The 22,027-nt window shown below is 42.4% G+C and overlaps 2 protein-coding genes across 3 annotated transcripts in view; one reads left to right on the top strand and one right to left on the bottom strand.

Moving 5' to 3' along the window:
* Nucleotides 1-3,550: 3,550 nt before the first annotated feature.
* Nucleotides 3,551-10,681, bottom strand: zbtb42 (zinc finger and BTB domain containing 42). Of its 2 annotated transcripts, none has more exons than XM_037746687.1 (2): nucleotides 10,305-10,681; nucleotides 3,551-9,100 (listed from the first exon to the last, which is right to left on the bottom strand). In XM_037746687.1, exon 2 carries the CDS (start codon nucleotides 9,084-9,086, stop codon nucleotides 7,491-7,493), a length of 1,596 nt encoding a protein of 531 aa, XP_037602615.1. In that variant the 5' UTR covers nucleotides 9,087-9,100; nucleotides 10,305-10,681; the 3' UTR covers nucleotides 3,551-7,490. The 2 variants fall into 2 exon arrangements, with proteins under 2 accessions (XP_037602615.1, XP_037602614.1); XM_037746686.1 differs by lacking the exon at nucleotides 10,305-10,681 and adding an exon at nucleotides 9,408-10,184.
* A 7,994-nt stretch (nucleotides 10,682-18,675) lies between these two features.
* Nucleotides 18,676-22,027, top strand: part of akt1 (v-akt murine thymoma viral oncogene homolog 1) — a 36,881-nt gene continuing 33,529 nt past the window's right edge. Inside the window, exon 1 of the mRNA XM_037746375.1 lies at nucleotides 18,676-18,926. The gene's annotated coding sequence lies outside the window, so the exon portion shown is untranslated. The remainder of the gene's footprint in view (nucleotides 18,927-22,027) is intronic.

The raw sequence follows: 22,027 nt of genomic DNA, 5'->3' as shown, positions 1-22,027 counted from the left end.
ATGGCTGAAAAGATTAGTCAATCGACATAATATCAATCAGAAACTATTTTGATAATAGGTTTGCTGAGTAAAGTCATTTATCAAGAAAAAATGCTTAATATTTGCTGTTTCCAGCTTCTCAAATATAAAATTGACTTTTTATTTAAAGGAATCTTGTCAAACATTTAGAGGGATCTATTGGCAAAAATGGAATTTAATATTAATAAGTATGTTTTTTTTAGTGTATAATCACCTGAAAATAAGAATCGATGTTTGTTACCTTAGAATGAGCCGTTTATATCTACATACAGTACAGAGCGGGTCCTCTTCACGGAGCCGGACACCATGTTTCTACAGTAGCCCAGAACGGACAAATCAAACACTGGCTCTAGATAAGGTCATTCGCGTTTTCGTGTCGGCCACCGTAGTCCTCCTACACGCTTGGCACACTGGAGAAATTTCAGTTGGTTGCCATCTGCAACCGTCTTATTCTACACATTGCACCTTTAAAATATGTCAAATCAACAAGTAAGCCACAACATTTCCAACAAAGTGTATTATACTTATTGTCTTTCTCGAAATGACCAGTGAAAGATTAAAATATCTAATGATCTGTCTTGTCGCTGTTGATTTAAATCAAGTATTCTAAGCTGTGCAGCCTAATAATAACGTTTTTGATGATGTAGAGCTGAGACATGCACTTTTAAACTCACTGTAGATTTATTGTTTTGCTGAATGAACCTAGCAAGCTACCATCATTTTGTATGGTTGCAGAAGGGACGGAAACTCCTAGTTGACTCTATTCTCTCCTCCGATGTCAGAGCGAGCATCCCCCAGATGAGTTTGTGTTAACCAGCTGAGTAACACTGTTATAACTGGAATAATGAGTCAAAGTGACCATTAAACCTGCAGTAGCCAGAATGTTTTTGCATTATTGGGCAAAAATTCCATAATAACTTTTCAGCGTATTGTAATTCAAGTGTTCGGAGAGATAACTAGACTTCTGCAGCTCCTCGTGACTCTTTAAAAAAATCTAGCCCTTGATGGGAGACTTTGGCCAATCACAGGTCATTTCAGAGAGCGAGCGTTCCTCCTTCAGCGATTGCCTCAATACTTTAAGAAAATAGTATTGGTGATATAGGTCTCACCTGTCTTGTATTTCTCCCAAATCTGAAAAATGAAGAGAAAAAAAATGAGGACATTACAGATGTGATTTTGGGACGACTCGCCTGTCTGTCATCCAAAACCATATTTACTGTTATTATTAGAGGGAAGGATGCTAATGCTTAGGCCTCCTCTCCCCTCCCTGCCCTCTGTTAACTCCATAATGATGTGTTTATGTACCTTCAAAACAACAGAGTGCAGCTGTCAAGGTTTTCAGCACATCCCCATCCGTGACATTCAAAGAAAAAAAAAAAGGTCACGGTGTGCTACCCCTCCCTCCTCCCTTCCTCCTCCTTCCTCCTCAAGTGGTCCTCATCTTCTCCCTGGTGCATGTATGGGCCGGGTTGTCCGCGAGGAGACGGGGGCCACATAATCACCCACCACGGCGCTCCAGACAGGACCAACTGCAGTCGGCCAGCCGGAGCACGTGGCTTTGTCTTTCACCCATTCTTGTGGGGACCAGCTGTGGTCTGAGTGTGGCGAGCGTCAAAGCCCAGTGATGCTGCTGCTATAAATATGCGTCAACGAGTGTGAGTAAGTGACAGCTGTACAGTGGACCAAGGACACACTGTCTTGGCACCGTCAGGGGCGAGCCACTCCAAAAAAGGCGAACCCAGTGTGAGAGCACTAGTTGATATGTATTTATGCACTTGTAGGAAGTGATGTGTGGTGTACACAGTTGCAGCTTTAGATTGCGCTGCTTCATATGTGGATGTACACATGTTGGTGGTCACACCAGACTATGATATTATTAATTGGGAATTTAATTATTCTTGGGAGCAAATGTGATTTTCTGAAAGTCAAAAGAATTGCACCTCCAAAATTAAGTGGATGATAACCATATGCATGTGCGTTCATACAGAGAGAGAAAAAGAAAACCACCCATGCATGTGTGTGTGTGCATTGTCTGTACACAAGCGCATGTGTGACTGTTTGTGTGCCCTTTTCAAGTGTGACCACCTGTCTTTTGTTAAGAAATAAATAAATAAACACAGGCCACACCAGCTGTCCCTGGCAGTCCGTCCCCTCAGAGGTCAAGGGCTCCCACCGCTGGCCTTGTTGAGGTGGTGGACACTTACAACTTTCCTCTCAACTTCTCTCAAGTACCTCTAAACACACACACAAACACACACGCAGCCAAATGAGCTGGGGCTTTGAGCCTCTCGGAGAGGAATGTTTTATTACACCATCGAGTTACACTGCACATATCCCAGCTCGTCACCCTGCAGCTAAGCCCTATCACATGGCCCCTACTTTCCATGTGAAGGTTTGGGTCCGTAAGAAAAGCACACACACACACACACACACACATACACACATACATACACCAGGCAGTCTGAGCCTTGGATCCCGTTTGGCAGATGTGAGATGTTGGTGCCAGCGAGCGCTCTGAGGCCCTGCTGCCGCTGCTGTGGATGTTTACAGTGCGAGGTGGCCGCAGCGTTGCAGAGGGCCCTTATTTACTGTGAGCTGGCTGGGGCTCTTCAGGGTGTTTATGAATGATCTTGGGAGGACATTGTTGTCTTTATGTCGGAGCTGGCTGGCTAGCGCCGCTGTGTCGTCTGTTTGTGCATAAAGTACGTGCTGGGGAGCTGGGCCAGACAATAGCCTGGCTGAGCTACTACCCACGCACACAATAGAGTGGCGGGGATGAGGCCGAGGTTTGGGGGCCCGTGGTTTTTGGGGGCTGTGGGGGTGGAGGTAGCATATAGATGGGGGGCAGGGGTATTTGGATGCGGCCCTTGTCTATATGGCGTTCCCAGAATGGGTGAGCTGGGGGGGAGGGTGGTGGGAACCCGAGCACATCCCCATTGGGATCACGTAGCAGAGCAGCTGGATTTCTTTCATGGTGCAGCGGGGAAATAATTAAAAGTTCTCGCCATTGACAATGTCCAGTGAATTGGCAGCAAGTTCCTCAAGCAGACATATTTGGTAGGTTTGTTTACATACAAATAGATGAGTGTGTGTGTGTGTAGCAGATATAATCAAGTTTGAGTAATAATTACAGAACTGGCTTTGTTGTGCCAGGTTTATCTCGTTTGGAGAGTATTGGCAACAGGTCAGGGACAATGGGAGCTCGTCTTGAAATTGCTCCGTCCTTGAGCTGAGTTTATGGTTTCAGAGGGATAGGGCTTGTAAGACCAGCAGTATTATCACTTTCTGTTGTCTCTGTACACATTGCAGCGCTGCCCACACACACACACACACACACACACACATTATCTGGCTGATTGTTGCTGCTGCGTGTCAGACGAGGGCTCTTCTACAATGTTCTTTTGTTGTTAGTGTATCAGAGTCCGCTTTGACTTTTCTTATCAAATTCAAAGCTAAATGTCTGAAATTGTGAAAACTAGTGAGTGCAACAAAAAAAAAGATTAGTAAATGAATAAAAATCCACACAAAGAGAGAAAGTTGTTCCATTTAATTCTATGCATAATCTTAAGAAAGACCTAAATCAAGATTGTCACATTTCCACAGCACACGCACACAAGCACACTCCAAAAGCGCAAACAAAGAAAATGCACGTACAGTTATAGATCAAAAGTAAATTGCCTCAATATCTAAGCAATGTCAAATTCTGCATAAAGATTGTCCTCTAATCTCTACACCACTAACACCGAAGCAATTGATTACTATAAAATATACCTTTCTTATTAAAAAATTATATTAAATTCTAATGGCACTTCTACAAATTCTATTAAAAAGATTTTCGTTCGACATTTAGAAGCTTTTTTTTTTTTTTTTTACCAAATTAAAACTGAGACAAATGTTGCACAAGAAGCAATAATAAATATTTCTCATGATTATACACAATTTCACAGTTGTAACCTGCAGAGGACAAAATTCCAGTATCGGTAAAGTCATTTTTTTTAGACTTATAAAGATCATACAGCATGAGTTAGGCAAACGTAGCCCTCGATCAAGAGCGGCGCCGTTTCCGTATAAGAACAACAATCAAAATCTCAGTGTTTCACATTCAACAGTGACATTAACTAAAGGAACGGACTGTTAGTTCCCAGTAGTATTGGCTACTAAAAGCCTAATCACAAAAAAATGCTTGTCTTCAGTTTAACCAAAACAGATTAATTCACATAAACGGTCAAATAAATCTCAAATGTAATCTCTCGCAAAGCAGCAAAAACAAATGGACTTGAAACTCTGATTTTTGACATGATAGAAAAACAGGAACAACAGTTGAATTGAATAACTTCTGTCGCTGTGATGTGTTAACTTTACCGCCGCAGTCGAGGGCAAAAATGTACAAAAAGGGCGTCTCCAGATGCAACACCTGTCCGTGTCTACAAGGCACATGTGGTGATCATCCTGGAGGTATAAATAAAGACTGCAAACAATAAAAAAAAAGAAAAAAATTCTTCACATATCGTTAGTTTTTCTACCTCTGTACACATGTACATTAGACAATTAATAGTTTGCACCACATAAGAAATGTTCCTTTAAAAAAAAAAAAAAATTAAACAGTGACAAAATCTACATTCCTGTGTGTTCTGATTGAAGTATACATTGTTAACACTACGCAACAGCTGAAATATATTGTTCTACAGTGATTAAACTCTCAGGGCAGGAGTGTTTGCACAAGTTAACAGGGAGCCAAATCACATTTCTTGTAAATATTACACACAAGCCTCAGTCGTTTGAGCCCCGTCGCTGACTGCAGGTCAGGGAGTACAGCGAAAACAGATTTGGGAGAAATGCTTTGACTCGTTCCTTGACTTGGGCCTCCTCCGTTAGAAATGCGGACAAACCATTGCAAATGTAATTTCATTTCTGTGTCCTGAAAGAAGTCTTGGTGACTAACATAAAAAAAAAACACCTTAGGGTGCTGAAATGGATAGGTAGTCAGCACCTACGTTTGACCTGTTATCGTTACAGTTGCCAGACATATTATTTTCAGTCTCCGGCAATTTTTCTAAATCTCGCACTTGGGAAAACAATACTCTGATAATTCTGATATTCTCTTGATGGATGTGCAATCAAATCACCGTGGCATCTCCTCCATGTCGAGGAACAATGGAGCATTTATCTACTGCATGCTGGGATATGGGGGGGTGGAGGTGTTCTTTGATGCCTCCAGACAATACACCTGTTTACAGTGTCCTTGGTCTCCCTTTGCTAAATACATTTCTCACATTCCAATGGCTTCATTCAATACAGGAAAGTGCAAAGAGAGACTTGCACTGCCTTTTTCTCCCCACATCTAGCACAGAGATACACAATGATCCCTTGAGAACTACCTGGGATTTGGTGGTGGTGGTGGTGGGAGGTAGGGGGGGTGGGGGGGACAATGCCTGTATTGTCTCCTTTCTATAGGTAGCAACTAGCCAATGCCGTATCAGCGTGGCTGCGCTTGTGAACAACTGTTTCCTGCGGCGGAACAGCAGTCAGAGTGGTATATTAACTGATTTGTAGTGAGTCCAATCTTGAATATGGAAGAAGGAACCAAACTCCCGGGGGAAGACGTGACACTTTTAAGAGACTGCAGCCTTAATAAGACACCTGACACTCTCTCCACCTTGTCGTAACACGGAAAAAAACAAAACAAGTCTGATAAATAGAATATATATTTACATTAAATATACATATAGTAAGAAATAGCAGCCTAGACAAATAGTGTTGAAACTATATGCATGCTAAAAAACAAGTGCTTCTCTATGTTCTCCATGTGACAAATCTTGAGATTTCTTCTACACGGTATATTAAAATACAATTACAGTAACTCGATTTGCACAGAGACAGCCCCAATACCGGTTATTAATGAGTACCAAGATCGCTAGGCAAGACGCGGCGTCTTTCAAGCTTATAAGAAATAAAAAGAAGTACACCTACAGTAAACCCTGAACCAAGTCAAACTAATAAATAAATTCTGATCAAGTCTTCTCAGGACAGATTAGACAAATATGGTGAACTTTTAGTGCTGCGGAGAATCCAGATAGCATCTATGTGAACAGACTCTTTCAAGGATAGCATCACTAAAAGGCTTCATCAGTAGTAACATACACATGTACAGTAAGAAGATATGATGATGTGAAAAGGTTAATTCAAAGAAAGAAAGGTCAGATTCAGCCGAATGGCACGTGGAGGAGCACAGCTTTGATGAGGCTGAATATCCACCTGTCTCCCTCCCTTCCTCCCTGCCTGTCTGTCTGCTGAGGGTGTGTCCGTGTACCTTTGACGCCATACCAGGAAATAACAAGGTAATTTACTGACAACTGTTTGTTTTCAACCCAAACGAGTAAACGAGAGCTTGATTTACGCACTTTTATCAAATTTCTTGTAAATTACTGAATTAAGGACACTGGTGGATTGGTAGACAATTACCTTTGTTACCACCTAGTATGTGGAGTGTAATCTGGATTCTTTCAAAAAGGCCTGAAAACACACTGAATTTGACAAGAAGGCATAGTGATATAGTATATCTCATTCTTGTTTAAGTACACTAGGTGAAGTGTTTCAGTAGGCACCAGTGTTACAGGCATTAGCTTTTAACTCTCCCTCCTCTGATTACACGACTTCTTAGGGCCGTTCCATCGATATGTGCTCGCTCACATTAGCAACTAGAGAGCTGGTAACTCACCCCCAAGGCAGAGAAAAAGAGAAATATGTTGATATGATGAAACATAAAACTGTAACCAACTTCATTTCAACCCAACAAAAGAAATCTACTTCCATAAAAAAAAAATGTGTTATACTTCCAGTAGTCAAACTTCATTAGTTTTGCTGCCTTATGATAGTTTACTTGTTAAGGACTAAAATAAATCCCCAAAAAATAAATAATAATAATAATATAGGAGTTACAAAAAAATAATATATTGCTACTTACGGACGGTTCTGATCTCCCATGTGCACAAATAAAAGTCTCACTCACTCTGACGATTGTATTAACATGTGTTAGCATTCGCTATCACCCATTTGCCCATAGGGTATGAACAGAGGATGCTTTTTTTTTTTTTCTTTCAACAAATAAACTCAACAGATTGACTCAAACGAGACAGAAACAAAACAAGTGCATCATCTGATTTGTTCACCTTCGTCGACACAGATCCAGCTTGGGTGTCACAGCACCCGTGTTTATCCTAACAGCGTGTGGCTCCTTCAACTGTCTTGACCTCTTACCCTCATGTACGCCTGTGACAACAGTCCAGCACCGGAAACGGCTCCAGTTTTAACATTGCTACATCTTTTAACTTGAGAAATGCCACATGGGGGTAGAATCCAAAATCTCCAATAAACTGCCAACATGTGTGTGTACTCGTGGGGAAAGTGTTCAGTAGTATTCAATGTATGAAAAGACATTCGGTCTCATGTCATGGCACTGGTGAGAGGTGTTTTTATCCAATGGCGAGAGTCTTGACAAGGCCACAGTGAAACTTCCTGATGTGGCGGTAGAGGTCCCCGGACTGGGTGAAGCGCCGCTCGCACCACTTACAAGCGTGAGGCTTCTCACGCGTGTGGACCACGGCGTGCCGACTCAAGTTATGGGAGTACTGGAAGCTCTTGCCACACTGGCCACAGGTGTATGGCTTCTCGCCAGAGTGCGTGCGCTCGTGGCGCTTGAGGGTGTACATGCAGGAGAAGGTCTTGTTGCACTGCATGCAGGTCGGGACCGAGCCGTCGGGGGACAGCTTGGAGCGAGCGCCGTCCTTCTCGCGGAAGTGCGAGCTGAGGTGCAGCTGCAGCACGTGGGGGCTAGGGAAGACTTTGCTGCAGAGGGGGCACACGCACACCTGTTGGCCCGGGGGCAGGAGCACCCCGCTGGAGGTGGAGATGTCCGAGGAGGCCAAGTCGTCCTCCTCCTCCTCCTCGCTGTCCCCCAGCAGCCTCCCCCTCCTCTCCTCCACCTCCCTGCCCGGGGCGCCCTCCCTCCCTCTGCAGGCCTCCCCCTCCTCGTCCATCAGGTCCTCCTCCTGGGAGAGCAGGGCGGCTGTGGAGCCGTTGTTGCCTGGGAAGAGGGCAGCGAACCCTGTCACCACTGAGCTCCTGGCACTATTCCCAAAGCGCTGGCTCTCAGGGCTCATCGGCTCACTGTCCTCCTGCTCTGACAGCAAGTCGTGTTCGTCTTTAACAAGTGGCTCAGTGCCCTGCTGCTGGCTGTCGAGGGCCAGCTGTCCCGAGACGTAGGAGGGGTGTAAGGGATCTCTGCTAGACAGAGGCTTGAAAGACAAATCCAGTGCGCAGTCCATGTCATCTGAAGCCCGGGACCTCTGGGACAGCGATACGGTGGAACTACTGACATCAGCTTTTGTTTTTCCAGCTGTTTGGACGCAGGGCTCGGCCTCTGCTGACAAATAATTGACACCTACAAGGTCCGGGGACCTGCCAGAGTGACCGTTCGCCTTCTGCCTGCTCCGCGCAGACCTATCACAATCTCTGACAGCCAGCCTGACTTCGCTGTTGTCGATGTCAAACTCCTCTGCCGGGGGGGCCCTGTGAAGCCCCTGAGACTGTGTCTGGGGCTGTCGCCGGACGAGCTGCTTACTGTGCAGCTCGCCTTCCGCGGAGTTGTCCCTGTCCAGGCAGCCGAGTCCCAAACCCGCGCTCATCTTTTCATCCAGAGAGGAGAGCTCCTTATCTTTAAGCTTGCCTTTACACACTTTCACTATATCATACATGTGGAGGTAACTGGCCGCTGCCAGGACATCCTCCACCGGGAGGGAGCTGAACTCCAACTTCCCCTCATACATAAATTCAAGGAGCAGACTGAAAGCCGGGGCTGTCACAATGTCACTGTTGAGATGCACAACGTCCCTTTTGTCCAGCTGGTCCCTGTAGAAGAGATGGAAGTACATGCTGCAGGAGGCCAGCACGGCTCTGTGCGCTCTGAATCGAGCCTCCCCGACGAGAACAGTGCAGTCACAGAGGAAACCTTGGTGACGCTGCTGACTCAGACACTGCAGCAACTGGCGGCTATGGTCTGGGAACTCCATTCTTCCTTCATAACCTGATGAAAAACAGGAAAAACAGGATACTGGATCAACGGAATGAAGCCATTTAGAGGGCACAGAGAGGCTGACTCACGAAGTAACCAAAAGCAGAGAAATAAACTTGAGCCAAATTAAAAAAAAAAAAAAGTATGCGTGAAAAACATACAAGATAATAAAATACAAGTTCATAAAATCATTTCCAATTATAAAAAACTTTACTCAGAAATCCACCTTTAAATGCCAACATCAACAACTTTTATCCAACTTGAGAACACCAAGCCTACATTCTTTCCAGTGGTGCAGGATACGCTCTGCTGCGCTCACCCAAGCATGGATCACAGTGTAAACGCGTCCACTCTCCAAATGTACACCAAGTATTCCGGCTCGTAGTACTCAGCCTGTATACTTCTCCAAAGCTTCCGAAATTTGCGCAAAACATCGGCGCGTTTCTGACGGTGTTTACAGAACAAGCAATGAATGATAGCAGCTCTCGTCCATCAGGAAGAAGAAGAAGAAGAAGAAGGAGGCTAACGTGAAAAAAAGAAGCCACAGTGCAGAGTGAGTAAACTGGTGCTCTGTTTGCTAATTACACTGCAAGCTGTGGAGTCAGCTGCTCTGACATCACCGCAATGGAAACGCTACCTCCAGCTGTGCTCTCCTTTATGCCATATGTTAAAACTCCGCTGCTATATACGCAGACCCAAAAACTACACACACACAACTTGTATTAAAAAAAAAAAAAAAAAAAAAAAGAAAGTGGATTTATAAGTGTTAATGAGATTACAAGGAATTCCTAACTTTTTTTTTTTTTTTTTTTACTATCTGTTAATTTATCACCAAACTGCAGGAGGAGACCTTTTACACACTCGTCAGACGCACGCGTAAAAGTGTGAATATTTGTTTAAATGGGTTAATTCAAAGCAGATGATGGATTAAAAGAGAAAAAAAGTGAATTTTGATATTAAAGTTTGATGCTTCCGAAAGGAATGTGCATATAGGATATAATTTTACGCGCAGAAAGAGAAAGAAAAAGTGTATAAAGAAGGATCCAGGAGAGCCAAGGACGCAGTAAACCGAGCTCCATGTCCGTGTTGGGAAACGCATTGCTAGGAGCCTTTTAAACAGCAGAGGAACTCAACTGCGCTGAACGAAAGCGAGCGACACACACTCACTCTTTAACTTTCTCCGTTTCCAAGCACAAAAAGCAAATAGTATACTCACATTCACTTCCTTCACTTCGTCGTGTTTCTCTCCCTAGAAGCCCCGACGTGCTTTCATGATGTTGCGGCCAGATGTTCGCTTCTCCTTGTCGTTTCTTGAAGCTCCAGTCCGACCCTGGCAAGGCAGGCTGCACTCAGCGCTGCTGCTGTGTGTGTGTCAAGCAGGTTGATAATGGCACAAGTCTCGCGATATCACGCTGGCGACTCCACAATAAGTTCTGTACTACTCCGTGAATTCACACAGCGGCAGCAAGTAGCAGCAGAGTACACTGGGAACATCAACTGGCTGTCTTTTTTTTTTTTTTTAAAACACCTGTCCTGTGAACTAGGGGGGGGGGGCCTCTTTATTTTTTTTAATTATTTTTTTTTATACTTTTTCCTTTTTTCAAGGTTGTTTTCATATATGCAATCCACTGTTTGTAATTACAACAAGTCTATAAACCAACTTTTAAGTAGATGAGCTTTACAGACAAACTCATCATGTACACTATAAAGAAAACAACCTCAACATTCAAAACCAAAACAAAACCAAGAAAAGAAATAACAATAATAATAATGATAAAAAGAAAGAGTAGAGTTAAAAAAACAAAACAACAAAGAAAAAAAAAAAAACACACACACATAAAAAAAAACAATAATAGTACAAAAATACGAGAGTAATAATAAATTAAATCAACAAATAAGTTGAGGGGCTTTTTAAGTGTGATAAATCCAGAAGTATGGCAAAGTGAAAGAACGGACAGATTGATGATTGACAACCCATTTAGTTTTAGACTTTTAAAAACATTTTTTTGTAAGATATGGCTTCAAATAGACAGTCTTATCATTAAATTTGGATGTTTAAATGTGTTATTCGATTGAAGAAACGCACCCTGTTTGCCCTTTCCTTTTTTCTATCCCTGTTTGAAGATAATAGGATTTAAAAAAAGTTCAAATCCAGAATGTAAATTTGATTTGCAAGTGTCGCCTGTGGTTTTTATGTCTGCTGTGGATGAAAGAAACACTTTTTTTTGCTTTTCTATGAAAGTATCCAAACTGATCCAAAGCATTATAAATCACGCTTTGTTAATTTGGAGGGTCACTGGACTTATTGGGAACTTTTTAAGAGCTGTTTCTCTCTAATCCTGCTCCGGGTTGTGGAATTCCCTGGCACCACACCACCACCCCAGCGCCTTTGTTTTCTCAGACCACACCACCAGGTCCTGCCTGGCTGTGACTTATTGAGCTTTAAATTGTCTGAAGAATTGAAATGATGCAAAATAAAAGGTCACACTTTTTTGTTTTTCGACCACCAAAAAATACACCGGAGTCTGTAATTGTTAAAGCTAGAGATGGTGGCACAGCGGAGGAAAAGGGGGCTCGAGGTTGCAGCTGCTCATCTCGTGCCCCCCCCCCCCCTCCTCCTGTCCCTCCCTGTGCTCCCCCCAACTGCTTCGGTCACCTTTGCCCTGTGTTCCAGCTGCCGTGTGTTTTGAAAGGGCCATTTGCAGCTCCTTGCAGCCTCCTGACACAGAGGGGAATGAGCAATGTGACGGGAGGCGGCAGCCACTGGTCGGAAGGGGCCACCGGCTAGATTCTTATCCACTTACCGCTTTATTCCATTTTTAGTCTGGCTGTTACTGTTACAAGAGGGTGGCTATCTGCGCTCTGGTCATGTTCAGATGATCATAAGCGAGAGAGTGTCACACTCTCTAAATAAAAAAACTCCCTTTATTTGGCTTAATTGGTGTTGAGCACAAACAAAATGATGACTTTTTGATAAAACACCAGTAAGCTAAATGTTTATACTGAAGCATCATATGAAAAAACTCAGTTTACCATTCACTCACACACACAGCATCCATGCAGGAGAAGCGATGTGGATAAGAATAGGAGCAGTTTCCCTGTGTTTCCCTGGCAAACGTAGGCGCCCAGTAGAGGAGGGGTGTGTGTTCACAAGGCAAGACAAAGCAGTGGTTGTGCCTGGGGACCGTGGCCTCAGAGAGAGAGGCTCGGCACGGTGAAGGTTCTCACACACAGAAAAAGATAGAGACAGAGAGGGAGAGAGAATGAGAGTGGGAGAGTGGGGGAGCAGGGAGAGAGAGAGAGAGAGAGAGAGAACACTTCCTGGAGGTTCATTCTTCCTCTCTGCAATCATCAATGGCATTCTCCCCCTGACCCACTCCTCTCTCAGACTAACAAAAGACCCCGCATTCCAGTGTAGCCTGACCGGCCAACCAGCCAGCCATCCAGCCACAGTCCAACCACATCACTCTCCCCACTGGACCAAAGTCGCACCATAGGGGTGGGCTTGAGTTGGGTTGGAGGTGTCGGTCTGAGGATGCTTCTAATGCATCCTTATCCATCGAAATCTTTAAAATCCCTCAACATTGTTATTTTTTCCTTTAAACCTGCAGTAGGCAGAATTTTTTTGGCATCATTGGGCAAAAAATCCATGATAACCTTTCAGTGTATTGTAATTCATGTGCTCTGAGAGAAAACTAGACTTCTGCACCTCCTCATGGCTCTTTTTTCAGGCCTTGAAAAATCTAGCCCGTGATGAGAGACTTTGGCCAATCACAGGTCATTTCAGAGAGAGAATGAGCGTTCCTATTGGCTGTTCATTCAACGGAGGTAGCTGTCAATCACTGGCAAACTCTGATCAAACGGTCAAACTAGTCAGCGCTGATCAAATATGAATCAATATTCTGTTACTGTAAAGCCTATTTCTCCCATCAAATGTTTTCAGAAACATCTTGTAGTGTACTGTTTACCTGTAAAATGAGAAAGTGTGCTCCGGCTGGTGGGCGGTGCTTGGTATTTCCTCAACTGTTCTCAACATGGCTGCCGGATCACAAACTTTCCCTAGTTTGTTGGTTTGATCGGAGTTTGCGAGTGATTGACAGCTGCTCAGAGACGGCAGGGTTCCAGCTCGGCTCTGATTGATTGTTTTCCTTCGATTTGTGAAATCTTGCAGATGCCATTAGGAGCAATAGAAATAATTTGAAATTTATGTTTGTTCTTGGTTTGAGATTTTTTTTGTGTATTTTACACTCTTTTACATAAATATACTGTATTGTACTGTTCTGTATCCATATGCACACTCTATATAGTATTTTTAAAAATATCTGATTGAGGGTCTAAAAGCATAGAAGATGACATATGTTGTACAGATTGTAAATATTTGGGACTATATAAATAAAACTGACTTATTTTGAGTTGACTTTAAGGTTTTCTATGGCAAACTCAGAGAACAGCAAGCTGGGAAATCCATTATACAATACAACAAACTCTGCACATTCCTGTAAATCTCTGAATCTTGAATCTTTGGCGCTGCAGGCAAAGCTGCATAACAGGTAGACAATACATCCTGGGAAATAATGTGACAGTTGTAGCAACATTGCACACTGCAGTTGCCGGGAGATGCTGAATTGGTCGGACCCCCCACCGCTTCCTCCCTATTATGGCCCTCCTGCCCTTCTGTGTCTAATTGTTGCTGCCGCATGTTATCTATTCTCCTTCAACAGCCCATTAAGTTCTGCTCTGTTCTGTTTGTTATACTCCCCGAACAGATACTGCAGGCAGACAAGAAGAGAGATCAGATGAGTCTTTGACAGGAAAGACATTATTAACTCACTTTGACTCTTTGATCTGGCTACTTCTGCTTTGAACCTGCAAAACAACAGGGTAGGCATTCTCATCACCGGACCAGAGACAGCCGAGGAGGAGGAGCAGGAGGAGGAGGAGGGCACGACTGAATAACAACAGCAGAAAATATGGGATACCCTCACTCAGCTCCGTTTGTATGACAGGAACAGCTTGGCAGGGCTGACACATAGTAGCAGTGAGGAACACATTACAGTGTGAGCGACAAAGAGGGGAAATGACAGCAGAGGAGGCTGAGAATTGGAGGGCAGAGGTCAATAAGTGTTTCATCACGGAGGGAACGTTGGCAGCCGTCCCTGCTATCCTGTTCTTGTGACATTATTTATCACTTGTTGTGCAACCTTTCAAAAGCATTGTCTTGCATTTATATATCATACACATTTGTAGTTTGCTGCATTTGCGCCAAAGCCAATAAAGAAGACTATGTTGTACTGACAGATAAAAAGATATTTAATGTGTCTTCAAAAGAAAGTAAACCGTAAAAAGGATCACAAATATAACTGTGTATAGAGCAATGTTATATGTATATTATTCGACCATATGAGGGTTTCACTTGATACAGAGGATCCCTGACTTCTTTTGAGTCTGACTGAACTGGCCTGTCCGTACCTGTCCCAAACTGGTTTAACTCCTACCTCTCCGGCAGGCAGTTTCTTTTGGCTGTAGCTGATTGTTTATCTAAAAACAATGTGGTATAACTGGCAGGGTTCCCTTTTTTCAGTTTAATCAGGACCATGTTTTTCACATCTGTCCTGATGTTATGTAACTTTATGTTGCTGCATCTCCTGTTGACACAGCTGATGCCATTTTTAAATATTAAACACAAGAGTACAGTCTTTAACCCTGGTAATAATACTTTGACAAAACAATGCAAATTCAAGGTCCACTTCCAAGCTTTTTTTTTTAGCTTTCACACAGTCTTCATCAATGCATTTATCATGGAGATGGATCTGTTTATATGCAAACTCATTAGTTATGATTTCACTCCACACACGTTCACATCTCAACCAGGATAAAACGGATGTCCTGAGGTGCCAACAAAAGAAATAATGGTTCTAAAAGTGCGTTCAGTAGGATTTACCGCTAGCCACAAAGTAAGAAATCGAAAGGTTATGTTTGAATCTGAACTTCACTTCATGGCCGATGTGCCTTTTATTGGAAATGTCAATGGCCCGTTCCACCTGACAGAAACTCAAAGCGAAAGAATGTCATCTTAAGAATGACTACTGCAATTTCATCCAATCAGGTGTCTTCAAAAATAAGCTATAAATCAACTGCCAGAAACCTGAAAGGAATCCAGTGCTCGCCTAACAGGTATGGCCTGTGTGGTCGTTGGTTTTACTAAAACTCCTTGCGAGACGTTTGATCCACCTAAAATGGAAACAATGCACTCCTCCATCCCTTTCTCATTGGATCAAAGAGGTTATATATTTCTTAAAACTAGAACAAATTAGATACACGCTGAAAGGTTCATCTCAAACAGTTGTTAAGATATAGAGGCCCTTTAGGGATTTTGATGACTCTCTGCAGGAACCCCTTAACGAAGAGTAGAGAGGAAAACATGAATGTCATATTACCCCCCCTTCTTTTTTCTCTCTTTATCTTATTTTTATTTATTTATTTTTTCATTTATTTATTTTCTTTTTCTCTCTTTGCAAGTTATTTTCCTAATTATTTCCCCCCCTGTCTTTTGTTTAATTGTATATCTTTCCTTCATGCAACTAAATGTATCCTGTAACCTGTGATCCTATGGATGGGTGTGTGGGTAGGTGATAGGGAAGGGAGTCTGGACTCAACTTTGTAAACAGATCTGATGAATGATATCTATTTTGTTTGATTTATACATGTTTTGTATCTGTTATTTTTGTGGGATAAAATCTTTGAAAATCAATAAAACATATTTACAAAAAAAATAAATAAAAGTGGTAAGCCAAACAAATAAAGCCTTGAGGGCAGAGAGCACAAAAATGACATTTAGCCACACTTAACTTTTGCTGATATATATATTTTTTAAACTTTGTTTTGCTGCTTGGAGTATTTTTACATCGCTACTTTTACATGATTATTGTACATTTTACATGATTTAATGACTTTTAATAACATTTTGTTATAATACAATTTTAAGGGGACTCAAAGAACTGTCTACAGCCTCAGTAGAAGTTATTGGAAATTATTACACGGTTGTGTTGAATACTCAATTCTGATTGGTCAATCACGGCGTTCTATGGTCTATTATTTTTTTTTATAGCAGACCGTTGCTATATGTACAGCTGACCGTTGCTATGGCGGACCGTTTTTGTGTCAAAATATTGATTCCTTCAGTAAGTAGCCGTGTAATAAGCGGGATAATGTACAGCAAGCCGGTCATTGTTGTGAAAGAATCCCCTTCAGGGCGATGTCGGGGTGTGGCATCGCCCTGAAGGGGATTCTTTCACAACAATGACCGGCTCGCTGTACATTATTCGTTACTTATAATATAAATAGCCTATGCTAACTTAGGCCCTGGGGAAATTGGGATGAGCATTTTTTCCATTTTACAGCATTTTCTGACATTTTACAGACCAAACGACGAAAACGAAAATTCCATAATAACCTTTCAGCATATTGTAATTCAAGTGTTCTGAGAGATATTTAGACTTCTGCACCTCCTCATGGCTCTGTTTTCAGGCTTTAAAAAATCTGGGATCAAAGACGGGAGACTTTGGCCAATAATTAAATGTTTTCAGAAACATCTTACAGTGTACTGTTTGGCTATAAAATGAGAAAGTGTGCTCCGGCTGGTGGGCGGTGCTTGGTATTTCCTCAACTGATCTCAACATGGCTGCCAGGTCACACACTTTATCATTTTACAGCTAAACCGTACACAACAAGGTGTTTCTGAAAACATTTGAGGCGGGAAATAGGCATTAAAGTAACAGAATATTGATTCATATTTGATGCCTAGTTTGATCGGAGTTCGTGAGTGATTGACAGCTGCTCATAGACAGCAGGCTCCAGCTCAGCTCTGATTGGTTGTTTGTGAAATCTTACAGATGCCATTAGGAGCACCGGAGGACACATGCTTTTTTTTTTTAAGTTTCCTGTCTCATGCACTACTGTCAGGATATAGTGACAGTTTTATTCATATTTGCTTCATTTCTACCCACTGCAGCTTTAATCGATAATCAAAACAATCAATCGTTGCAGCTCATTGTACAGCAGGTGGTAAAGCACAAACATTTAATCACTAAATCAAGCTTAAACTTGAGACCCTTATCTCTTTAAATGATTTTAAACATAGAATAAAGGAAGTGATCACTGCAAGCTGCAGTTGTTTCAATTAAATAGCAAACACACGACCAACATGCTGCATTGTTAATGCACTGTATAGTGATGTAATGTATTTTGTCGTACCTATTGTTGCTGTCGTGATGCAATGTTGTCTTTATTTGTTGGATGCTGCTATTTGACCCTGTCTTTTTTTTTTAAACAATATATTTATTGAGTTTTTCCCCCTTCCCCCTCCCGCCCCCCCCACAAACGATAGAACACAATCAATACAGACAGCAATACACATTGATCCCCCCGACGTAAGATAATTGCATGAATAAACTTAGCATATGATAACAAAATAACAGTAGTCACAATTGTGATAAATACAAGTGAAGAAAATTAAAAAGAAATAAAGAAAAAAAAGGAGAAAGTAAAAAAATAATAGAAAAGGAAGAAAGAACATATATATTCATATATATTCATATATATACATATACATATAAATAAGTAAAAACAAATACAGAGAGATAATTACAGAAGTAATAGTAGTACAAGAGATAGACAAGCTATATAAATTTGACCCTGTCTTGGCTAGGTCTCACTTGTAAAAGAGGTTTTAATCTCAATGTGACTTCCTAGTTAAATAAAGGTTATATATACTAATGAACAGCTGTATCAAAAAAAAAAAAAAGTCAGTACATTATCTCCTTGGATTGTTTCAGGAGGTGAGAAAACAGATATCTCACATTGTACTGAGGATCCCCTGGAAACCTTACAGGGGCCTCTGTAGGGGCCCAGGACCCTATTTTGGAACCCCACCGGCACAGATAAAACAACGCAGAGTTCAGTTAGATGCCACATTGTAGTGGTGCTAAAATGACCTTTTTAGGTCCACAGTTTGCACACAAGAGAAGTCATAAAAGGAAAGGTATAATATAGTTATATTCTTATTTTCCTCCCTTGTAATCAGTACAATTGCAGAATGCATGTGGGTATAGCTGTTTTTGGTCATAGCTTTTACAGTCCTCAGTAATGCATTTTATATATGCATTTCTTGCATTTCTTTACAGGAATTTTTTTTTTGAAGAGTCTGTGATGTGAAGCATACTGATGTGGTGGGAGTCAAAATTAAAAGGATGGTTTGGTTCAATGTGACTTCCTAGTTAAATAAAGGTTATATATACTAATGAACAGCTGTATAAAAAAAAAAAAAAAAAGTCAGTACATTATCTGCTGGATTGTTTCAGGAAGTGAGAAAAACAGATATCCCACATTTTACTGAGGATCCCCTGGAAACCTTACAAGGGGGCCTCTGTAGGGCCCAGGACCCTATTTTGAAACCCACAGATAAAACAACGCAACGAGTTCAGCAAGGCCATGCAGCCCCCCCCCCCCCCCCTTAAATAAGCCCCTATAGAAAACACTGCAGGCTTTTTTTTTTTCAATGGGACTAGCTGACAACCTCTACACCACTCCTCCTCCTCCTCTATGAGTGACTCCTACCTACCTAACACTATCGGGCTCTAGGACCCGGGAGGACGCGGCTTGCCACAGAGGCATTGCAGACAGCGCTTGTTGGGAGGTGTAGAGTGGAAGAAAGGCAAAGAAACGGAGTAAATGAGAGCACTTTTGTACCAGGTTGTTGAAGGACTTATCAACTTAATACACCGCCGAAACAGCTCCCCAATAATGAGACGGACACACTGTTGTTGAATCCCTTGTCCAGGTAAACGTCGGCGTTTTCCCTTTTGCATGGTTAAGTAGAAGAGGTCGACAGCTAGACAGGGTAGGTCCCCCATTGTACTTAACATGGGATGCGGTTTATTCTCACCCAAGCTGCCCTGCTAGGCCCCATATCCTTCTCTCTCTAGCGCTCAAATTAGGTGCTTTCCTCACTTCACTGCAGCGTGGAAGTTATATACATGTAAAGTATTGTTTATAAACATCCTGTGGTGAATAATACGTTGTTATTTGTTGTGTACAAACCCATTTTTCTTTAGATAAACTAACAATGATGACTTCTTTTCTTCACCTCCTCAGGCCAAAATAGCTGCAGCTTTCTTTAACCGGTTCACCTCTACCAGAAAGTTGTTTTCGCTCCTACTTAATGGCCTAAGGAGGCAAACGAAAACAAACAACACAGAGAGGCAGCTCATTCATTGTTATATGCACTTACCACTGCTGTTTGTTTACTTGTTTTCAGTGAGTAATGTGCAGGCCACACTAGCTTTTCTAGCTTGTTGCTGCTCTGTTGTTGTGACATTGTTGCATTCACGTCAACTGATATAAAGTAGTACATCTTTGTTGTGACTAGATGCAACATTGTAGTGGTGCTCAATGACCTTTTAGGTTTTGCACACAAGAGAAGTCATTTAAAGGAAAGGTATATATTCTTATTTCCCTCCCTTGTAATCAGTACAGTTGCAGAATGCATGTGGGTATAGCTGTTTTTGGTCATAGCTTTTCACTGTCAACACTGTTATCATCCCCACATACAATGATGACATTACATGCATTTCTTTACAGGAATTTTATATATTTTTTTGAAGAGTCTGTGATGTGAAAGCATACTGACGTGGTGGGAGTCAAAATGAAAAGGTGTGGTTTGGTTTGGTTCAAACCTGCAGTAGGCAGATTTGTTTTGGCATTATTGGGCAAAAACTCCATAATAACCTTTCAGCATATTGTAATTCAAGTGTTCTGAGAGAAAACTAGACTTCTGCATCTCCTCATGGGTCTGTTTTCAGGCTTTAGAAAATGTAGCCCGTGACGGGAGACTTTGGCCAATCACAGGTCATTTCAGAGAGCGAGCGTTCCTATTGGCTGTGCTCTGGCTGGTGGGCGGTGCTTGGTATTTCCTCAACTGATCTCAACATGGCTGCCTGGTCACAAACTTTCTCATTTTACAGCTAAGCAGTACACTACAAGATGTCTCTGATAACATGTTATGCGAGAAATAAGCATTACAGTAACAGAATATTGATTCATATTTGATCAGCGCTGACTAGTTTGACCATTTGATCAGAGTTCGCGAGTGATTGACAGCTGGCTCATAGACGGCAAGGCTCCAGCTCGGCTCTGATTGGTTGTTTTTCTTTGATCTTTGAAATCTTGCAGATGCCATTAGGAACACCGAAGGACACAGAGGCACATGATTTTTTTTCAGGTTACCTGTCTCATGCACTACTGTCAGGTTATAGTGACCGTTTTGTAAAAATAACTTTTTTTTTTAAATCACATTTGCTCCAATTCTACCCACTGCTGCTTTAAATGTCCAACTTGAGATAAACCTCGCTTTACTGTCTGTTTGCCTCCCATAGGTTACTTACATGTACAGCCTGGAAATAGAACAGTGTCCTCAGGCATGTTGTACCGTAACGCCTTTAGTGTCAAAAGTTTTTTTTTACCAGTCATGAGACACGGGACTACGTCTGTCCAGTGTGTGTACGCAGGGGGACTTGGCATGTGACCACGGAAGACGCAACAAGCTGGCGTAATGATGCAGCCAGTGGCTCTGCCTGTTCTCTTTAGAAAATACCAGTCACCTCCCACCCAATCCCCTCGCAGCCCTGTTGACGCAAATGTGCCACCAGTTGCATGCAGAATCTGAGGAATGTTGCTTGAAATTTTTACCCCCTGTACACACAGGCAAACTTATTGTGCCCGTCCCCCTGCCTGCGCCACAGGAGTTTAGATGCACTATCACTGAGAAGGATACGCTTCTAATGATGGATAGCCCACCGTCGGCATCACATGACGGTACTCTTCTCTGTCACAAACTGAGAACACTGCAGCCTAACATACTTGTTGCTCCATTCATCTTGTTTACTAGTTGTTCACATTAACAACCAGATCATTTGATTTGCAATGAACCAAATACACCAGGACTTTGAGGTCTTACTTTGTGTGTTATCCAGATTTTTTTTTTGAAATGACAGAATGTGACTATTGGTATATATTTGAATAAATCCAGCTTTGTGATCTATCAATAATTTAGTTCTTAGCTTGTCTGAACAGAATGAAAATGAAAACATTTTCATTCTGTTCAAGTCATCACAGGATTAAAGAGCAGTTACAGTAGCTGTGGTTTGGTGTTCAGCTACACCTACCCACAATATTCTTATCATTAGTGATGTGTTTTCAGGGAACTTGATAGAGGAACTTGGCACTGTGTAGTAGAACACACTACTAGTACTGGTTTCATTGTGACGTTTGAACACAAACCAAGCGTTGCTTGCTGTTTACCAGCAACAGGTGAGCATGTTTCTCATTTCGTTGTTTCATTTTAAATATTTGAGTGTAAGTTTCTATCTTTGTAAATCAGCTTCTGACTCTCTTGTTTACTCATGCAGCAGCGGGAAATAGAGCAAAAAACAGACTTGTATCTATCGATCTGTGATGAAGGAAGTAGTGTGGTGATGTCGGCCTGATTTTCTGCTTCCTGCCATGAAAACATGGGACTGTCCTCTGTGGCCTAGTGACGGGCTCGGTGTGTGGCATCTTTGCAGCATGAGACTGATTTGCGTTGAATGGGATGGCCCCTGGTGCCGAAGCCAGAAAGATGAATGATTGAAAGCCGCACTGACAGCAGGGCAGGCGGGCAGGCAGGCAGGCGGTGGCCCAGAGGCCTGAGGACCATGTGACCCGCTGTCAGGGTACTGGGTTCATTCAGTGGCTGCTGGGCTGCAGCGCTGGCAGCAGACCAGCTTTTCCACACAGGCCGCAGTAGCAACAGGTCGCTCCCATTAAAACAGCAGCGCTCTGTTGTGGCTCCAGAGCCGGGTCTTGTGCATGTGTAGCTTTTTTGGCTGTGGTGTGTGCGCTCAA

Source organism: Sebastes umbrosus, chromosome 16 (genome assembly GCF_015220745.1).
Source record: "Sebastes umbrosus isolate fSebUmb1 chromosome 16, fSebUmb1.pri, whole genome shotgun sequence".
In the NCBI taxonomy this organism is placed as follows: Eukaryota; Metazoa; Chordata; class Actinopteri; order Perciformes; family Sebastidae; genus Sebastes; species Sebastes umbrosus.
Note: the sequence above shows the minus strand (reverse complement) of the source record. Positions and strands in the feature narration are given on the sequence as shown.